The 8,309-nt window shown below is 40.5% G+C and overlaps 1 protein-coding gene across 2 annotated transcripts; it reads right to left on the minus strand.

The window, feature by feature from the left end:
- Nucleotides 1–1,277: 1,277 nt before the first annotated feature.
- Nucleotides 1,278–4,525, minus strand: LOC148023409 (putative pectinesterase 53). 2 transcript variants are annotated; one of them, XM_087695221.1, is made up of 5 exons: nt 3,993–4,525; nt 3,299–3,470; nt 2,976–3,182; nt 2,466–2,701; nt 1,278–1,598 (listed from the first exon to the last, which is right to left on the minus strand). In XM_087695221.1, exons 1-5 carry the CDS (start codon nt 4,391–4,393, stop codon nt 1,547–1,549), a joined length of 1,068 nt encoding a protein of 355 aa, XP_087551347.1. In that variant the 5' UTR covers nt 4,394–4,525; the 3' UTR covers nt 1,278–1,546. The 2 variants fall into 2 exon arrangements, with proteins under 2 accessions (XP_087551347.1, XP_087551345.1); XM_087695219.1 differs by having other exon boundaries at nt 1,278–1,603.
- Between the last annotated feature and the right edge of the window lie 3,784 nt (nt 4,526–8,309).

An 8,309-nucleotide genomic window follows, 5' to 3' on the forward strand; every position in this document is an offset into this window, starting at 1 on the left:
GGAGGGAGGGGGTTTGGGTATGACATCTACCCTACAAGTGTGCTATGAAGTCTACCTACAAGTGTGATTTCAAACGCTTTTATGTTTTGTTGAACATTTTATGTGCTTACCATGGTCTTTGAATTTGCACTTGGTTCTTTTCCACATGTATGAATGAGGATGATAATATAATTGATGTGTTCACTAGTCATGGGAATCTAAGTGCCCGCAATGTGCCAGAGAAAATAGATGGGCTTGTATTACTTAGAATAATGACAGTGTTATCTTCAACATATTTAATACATTACACTCCTAAGCATGGGCCATGAATGAATTTGCAATATTATTATTTTTGAAACTAGGAAATTCCAAGTTAAAGCATGTGTCAGTATATTATTCAATGAAATTTTAGGTACAATGCAAATTAGCACATATGTTTTAACTTTTGAATTAACGTGTGATTTATTCTTGTGGCCACAAGAATGGTTATTGCTAAAAGAAAATGGTGTCAACCCTTGGAGTATCTTCTTACTCTTTAATATGTAATGTGAGCACTAAGCATATTTAATTTGCATATCTTATTTGGTCCATACAAGGGTTCATCTAAAGATACTTGTAAGATAAAAAAGGCAAAGCATGAAACCTCTAACTTTCTCATGGTGGCAAGCTCATAGCCTTGTAAACAAGCCTTTTTTGAATGATTGAGTTTGATGTGCTGATTATGGTGCATAGGTGGCATCGAGATGTACCATTGCAAAGGGAAGTAGCTCATGTTTGGACTCAATTTGGGTCATTGTTTTTCCTTCAATTGTTAGCTTGAACTCTAGTACAAGGTTGTGTAAATGGTTTCAGAATAGGCTTTTGAGTATGGAGTAGACAAAGCCCATTACTTTTAAAAATTAAGCCACAATCTCAATGATTTTATCTTGATGGCTCAAAAGATGTATCCATTACACATTTGTTCTAGCAACAAAAAAAGTAGATAGTTGTATAGTACTAATCAAATACTTGAACTAATGCATAGATACTATTGTTATAGTTTCTCAAAATTACAGTGCTTATTTATGTTTTTTGTTCTTAATTTAAATTAACTTGTGGTATTGTCACACCATTCTATGATAAGTTTGCACAAAATGGAACCTTAAATGCTTAGATACTTAGAAATAGATATGATCAATGAACTTTTTTCTTAGGTTGACATGGACAAGATAATATACCCAATTGTTGGATCACTACAACTACTTTTAAGTTTCATAGATAGAATGATGTTGAGAATCTTGTTGAGCATGTCTCTAAAAATTTCTCACTATCATACTTGTATAATTTGTATAAACATGATCTATGGCATGATACATATGGGGAGCAATACTATATGTCCAAAAAGGAAAATGTATGATTGAATAGGGTGGCAAATTGGAATTCCCCTAAAATAATGCTACACTTTGTAATTGAATCTTGTAGGTGATTGCTATAGTTCTATGATTGGACCCACAATTGTCCATCCACAAAACTTAGGGATGCAAAGGCAGCTGCTTGTGTAGCAGTTAATTGGTAAGACCATGCAACCCTATTCTTCGTGTTGGCCCCAGGTCCAGAGCATTGATATTCTCCATAGAAGGCTGTCCTATATCATGAAAAAACTAATTAAGATTAGTTTATTGAACTAGTAGCACAAGCACAAATGGCATAAAGAGGGCATAAATATAGTTCCAACCCAATATTATGACCAGTGTGATAAGTATTCAAGCACTTGCATGAAATGTCAATAACAAACCTCGGCTTTGCACTTGGATGGTGATCATGAAAGCTAAGAGTAGCAAAAATATTTTATATTGGGTTTGGCCTTAACTTTCTTGACAAATGTTAGCTTTTGCAATTTTGACCTTTTGAAGTGGGCAACACCTAGGAAGGTTCGATAATATTCTTGTAGCACAAAATAAAGCAATTTCTATAGGGTTTCTTACATACTACATTGTTGCGATTTCTTTTTCCATCTATGTAAGTGAGGTGTGAAAGTTGACTTTCAACCCACATATGTAGGTCACAGAATTTTAATAATTGACATTCTAAATTCTTGAACACTTGGGGATAGAACTAGGTGACTTTATGATTTTGACATGAAATCTAGTCATAATCTCATTTCAATCGATTTGGAAAACTAAATGTTTAAGTACTACATGGATTCTCATATTACGTTGATGTGTGAGTGTGTGTGTGTATGAACATGCATGTGTATGTGTCTCTACATACATATGAATGCATGTGATAATAGGATAGTTATCAAGAAGATTCATTTATGTGGGGGTATGTGTGTTGTGGGTAGGGAAGTTTTTTTTACACACATAGGCACGCACACACGTGTGTGTGTGTGTGTGTTTGTGCTTGTGTGTGTCTGCATACAAATGTGTATGTGTGTGTGTGTACACATGTGCATGCGTGCATATGCCTACATGTGTGTATGTGTATATGTGCACACTGGGACTCACTTTTGATTGCTCGAATCTCCGAAATCATTCCATCCAGTAGGCACAATGATGTTGTCAATGTAAGAGTAGAGAAAGACCACTCGAGAATAAGGCCCCCATGCCCTTCCAAGGTAGATCATGCCAGACCCTGTAATCTTGCAATTCACAAATGAGAAGCCAGTGTTTTCTCCTGGCTTTTGTCGGTTTTGTGCTGTCACGGAGCCTGAACTGGTAGCTATGGAATGCAACTCACAACCCTGTAAATTTTAAAGCAATACATGTTTAATCTGAGGATATTGTAGAATCCAAGTGTCATACTTTACCCATGAATGCACCATTTATTCAAAGTTATTCAGGGATTAATCCATGAGAATGTCGTGGGTTTATATGCTAATTATCCATGATGGTAGTCTTATGACATTGGGACGTTGTAAAGAGTATTCTAATCAATTGATGCTTGAATGGAGGTATTCTTAAAGCCTAGCGTTGGCTTTGATCCAATAGGTCATGCTTATTAGCACTAGAGATTACCTCATAGTAAGATAGACCATCTCCGAATATGAAGTCAATGGATCCTTGAATGAAGCAACCTTGGAAATAGTGTCTGCCAGCATGGTCATACAAAGTGTCCTGTGCTCCGTAGAAGCCACAATTGTAGAACGACGCCTTGTCTCCCGATATACGCAAGGCAACTGCTTGTTTGCCTACCGCCCCTGGAGTGGGAGCAGGAGCAGAGTTCTGCGGTGTAACTCAAAAATCAGGATGCATGTGTTAGCAAGCAAGCATGTTGCCGCAAGCATGATTATCCATAGGATATCTTCCAAGCAACATTTTTTTGTTAAGATGCATCTTACCCTGAAAGAAATATCACGTGCAATAAAATTATCGGCGTTGATGGCCATGCTAGAACTTTTGAATGTGCTGCCGCTGCTCAAGGCAGTGTCACCCCAAGTAATAGTCGTGGCGTCTCTGCCGGAACCAATGAACGTGATATACGGTTTCGTACTTGGGATGACCACCTTCTCCCTGCAAGATCATCAGGAACAGAAACCCCACCGGAGGCGGACATCATCAGCTAATTGGTTCATGACCCTGTAATGGAATAGTGCTAGTTTCATTTGAACAGCTTGTGAAACAGTGATGAGATGAAGAAAGAATATGGTAGTGAGGGCTAATCGGATTAAAACCGGAAGAACGCTTGTGATAAGAAGTACCCCTAGCTTATACTAAATCGATAGCCTCGGGATTAAAACAGTAGAGCACTATGACAGCAAGAGTGCCAAGGTACTGCAGGTTATCCGGATAATGATGGCGGAGCACAAATTACTTATAATTGGGCTAATATAGAGTCTCCAAACTTCGTAGCCCCCATATGCGTGTGGCTCAACGTCCCTGGGGATAATGAAAATCTAATCTTTTTATCATGGCGAGCTGGGTGATGGCCCATACGAATCCAGGCTGCTGGTGAAAATGCGAAGCGACAACCTAATGGTAGTGAATAATATTGCCAGAAGGATTAAGGGGAGCGTTAAGAGTTGGGGCTCTCACGTGTAGGTGCCCGCTGCGATGCGGATGGTGACACGCTGGCTGTTGTGATTGGGCACTGCGTCCACGGCAGCCTGGACGGTGCCGTACTGGCCGCTCTTGCCCACCGTCAGAACTGCTCCTCCTGCCGACGATGACGTGGCATCCTGAATCTTATCGACCGACGTAGTAGAAGAAGAAGTGGTCGTAGTGCTGGCGCTGCGGTGCTTGAAGGCCACGTAACCAACCCAGGCGGTGAACTCGGCTTGGCGCTCGCCAAATGTCAAGTTTTGATTGGCGGGCGGGTGGGCTGCAAGTAAGCTGCGCCTGCTGCCACTTATACCGCGGACCAGTGGAGAACAGTACGCGCCGAGCGCCAAAATGATGAGGACGGAGACCGTCATACTGTGCACGAGATTACCCATAATATTAGAATTTAGAAATATGAGTGAGAAACTCGAGAGAGTGTGCGTAGTGCGTAGTATACGTACAACAATATGAGAGAGAGAGAGAGAGAGTGGGTGCGTGTGTGTCTGTGACACTGTGTAGTGGGCTTAATCTCAGTACTTGCAGATGCGGCACTTGTCATATCCATGCCCTTTTATAGTACACACGACACACTTCTGACTCGAGCAATCATCAGCCCGTATAATTTGACCAGAGCTGAGAGGAATAAGATCTCGCACAGTTCCTTTTCAAACTTGGGCTCTCGACTCTCGAGGCTCCCTACACCAATGACCATCCTACTAGATAGCCAGCCTCTTGAATGCACTCAACTCATGACGTCATAACAAATTATGGATAGCTTCAACAGACTTGGAGTCGTAGGTTTGAATCTCCAATGCCAGCCCGAAATGCCGACTGGGGGGGACAGCTCATGCTCCCAGTCAGTCATGCAACGAGTTGTGGGGAGGCTGGAGCCCACAATCAACTCGATCCCTTGAGTTTCTCGCCTCACCCACAACTCATGAGACAAGATTTCTAGCGCAGCAAGGGGCTCAAGTAAATCGATTGAAAAAGGTGCTCAAACCTTTGAGTTCTCTTAGGGCTTGTTCGTGTCTAGGGCGAACAGGGGTAGCGAGACCCCATTCCCCCCACTATTTCTCGATCGCGCCCATCAAGAACAAGGGCAGTGGGGTTTTCTTCATACCCCTCAATTGGCCCTAGTACATACACCGTTGACAAGAAGTAGCACGATCTCACCGCAAAGAGGGTTAATGCAAGTGATTCGTCCATGGAGGTGCTCAAACCTTTGAGTTCTCTTAGGGCTTGTAATTCATGTCTAGGGCGAACAGGGGTAGCGAGACCCCATTCCCCCCACTATTCCTCGATCGCGCCCATCAAGAACAGGGGCAGTGGGGTTTTCTTCATACCCCTCACTTGGCCCTAGTACATACACCGTTGACAAGAAGTAGCATGATCTCGCCGCAAAGAGGGTTAATGCAGGTGATTCGTCCATGGAGGGTCTGTGAGGCTCAATATCCAATCAATTGTGACGACACTTTGACTTTGAACCTCAATCAATTGTGACAACGACACTTTGACACCATATTGATGGGGTTGATTTTGTCATTGTTGTTAAAACCCTTGTGTTCAGGGAGCAGGTGTGACCACAAAGAAATGTTGTTTGCAAAATGCTTCCTCATACCCCCCCCCTCCCCCCCTTGTTGGCCCTGGTGTGACGGGGCTCTCGTTACCTCCATTGTGAGGACTCCACAATTTTCCTCGCATCTTTGCTTCGAAAAGAAAAGGAGGGCAAGCGTGCAATTTTACGTTGGTCCGAACAAACACACATATGTCCAAGAAGACATCCAAATAGTGGAAAATGGGCTCTTTCCATCAAAATGTGAAGCACTTACTGGTTTGATGATTTTTCTCCATCATGCACTAGTTGTTCGTTTTTGGTGCTAGGTAAGGATGGGCTTATCTTAGGGCTTCATGTGTTCCACTTGTTCGGGACCTTCTGATATCAGTCATGAGATGAGGCTCCTCTCGGATGATGTGGTAGTGGTGATATATGGAATTTGCAGTTGATCAAAAGTTACTCTCATAGAGTAGGGTCATGCATATACAAATGGTTTGTGCATGGCTTCAAATTTTAGTATGTTTGAGCTCTCTTGATTAGTGTAATACCAATGCGAATGTGGTGCCTATTTGTAGGGACTTGTCTATTTGAGCTGTCATAATTATTATTACATAAATAATAATAATGGATCAATTATGTAAAGAACAATAATCTTGTTTGTCCATTCACGTATTGTAAATGATGGATTGATTTTCATGCGTAAGGTGAAGCTTGATGGATTCTTAAGAGAGCACTCACATGGAGGAGTTTCATCAATTCGTGTTTCAAATGAGCCAATATGCAATTTGCAATAATGCAATATGCAATATGCATCAATTCGTTGCCTCCTTTGTATCTGGTCTGTTAGATATAATCAAAGTCTTAAAAAGGAATGATGATTTCATCTATAGATGAATTTGGAACTTTTAAAAAAAATATTTTTAAGTCTACCTATACATCTCTCTTCAATTGTCTCATAAAGTTTCATCAAATCTTTTGATAGGTGAATGGATGACGAAAGTCTTTTGATAACGTGTGTCATCGACGTTGTAGTTGCTGTTATGGCAATGTTTCAGCTATTGTTAAGGAATTTGGATGACGTAGATGATGACAGTATGCAATTGCATACTTTGATGGAGTGCATGGCTCGAGGTTGCGTTGCACGTTGAGCTAGGATAGGTCAGCGAAAGCACAATCAATGGTCATGCTAGGCCTATCCAAGACTATAAACTTTTATGGAGCAGGAGCTTCTAGGGAGTTATTCGAACTAAATGTTTAAAAGTAGGTTACGAGTTAGCAGGAGTAGATTTGATATATCTCGTCGCGAAGTTAGCACCACAAATGCGATGCAAGAACATGAGCTATAGAAGAGCAATATATGTCGAGAAGTGGGCCTATATGGCTCTGCAACGCCTGGCGAGCAGCTCGAATTTGGGACTTATAGCTGATTTTTATTGAGTCTCAACTTCATTTACACAGTTGGCTGTTGTGGACTTTTGCGATGCATTGGCTGCATCTGGATTCCATGGTATGTACATAAAGTGGCCAACATCACAACAAATGCAAAAAATGCATATGCATTTCAGGCCCTTCGAGGTATACCGTATGTTGTTGGTATAGTGGATGGTAGTCATATACCCATCATTTCCCCAAGAGAAAACCACGAAGATTATTTTAATAGAAAAAGCTTCCACTCAATTATTCTACAAATAAGAGTGGCAGCCGATTGTGTTGTTTGGGACTATGATGTTGACTGGGCAGGTTCTATGTATGATTGGAATGTTTTTCAACGTTCTGACCTCGAGCAAGTTACTCATAAATATATGTGTGCATCACGTGGGTTCAAAATAAGGTGTTTTTAAAATACCATTTTTATACATTTTTTATATACAGAAGGGTCTTATATAAAGAGATTATTTACAAATTGAATAGAAAATTGTTGTGTTTTATTCAAGAGAAATTCACAGATAAGGATATTTATAAATAGGCCTTGAATGCACATGATGTAGATAAGGATATACATATAGTAACTTCCCCGAGGTTCAAACCTAGGAAAAGGATGCACAAACAAAGCTCCAGGACAATACCGTCTACTAGGCGATTGTGCTTATCTTGCACGCTTTTGGATGCTTCCTCCTTTCAAGGATATTAAGGATGGGCTATCTCTGGAACGTTATTTTTTGGAATTACATATAATCAAGTACTCGTATGCCAGTTGAAAGGGCATTTGACATCCTTAAAGTGCAATTTCCTATATTGTTGAAGAGATGTGACATGCTTTTATAAAATGGTGGTAGCATGCCTTGTTCTACATAATATATGCATTGTGCATAGGGAGAACGCAAATGTGAGAACAGTCTTTGGTAATTCTGACTCTGCAGAGGAGATTGACGACGACGAAGACAATGGTAAGTAAACATTTATAGTATCTACAGTGTAGGTGGAAAGAGGGGTGGTGTGCTAAAATTTTTTTCCCTCTTTCCACCTTTCCATAGAGAGCTCAGTAGAGCCATGCCACAACAACATAGTGAAGGGGTTCAACTCCCCTGCTCTCTTTTTCATTACTAATTTTATTAGTCACTTTTTAAAAAAAGTTTTATAATGCTTCTAGTTTTACTAGTCACTTTTTAAAAAGTTTTATTAGTCATTTTAAAGTATTTAATCAAGTATTCTAATAATTATTATTATGAGAATGATGATCAACATCCGTAGCGTCCTTTCATTCACATGTGATTCGGTAAGTGTCTGGTGTGTAGGTGTTGGCCGGTGTGTAAACG

The sequence above is a fragment of the Lygodium microphyllum genome, chromosome 16 (assembly GCF_053477565.2).
Source record: "Lygodium microphyllum isolate KBCC chromosome 16, Lygodium_microphyllum_v1.1.10, whole genome shotgun sequence".
In the NCBI taxonomy this organism is placed as follows: Eukaryota; Viridiplantae; Streptophyta; class Polypodiopsida; order Schizaeales; family Lygodiaceae; genus Lygodium; species Lygodium microphyllum.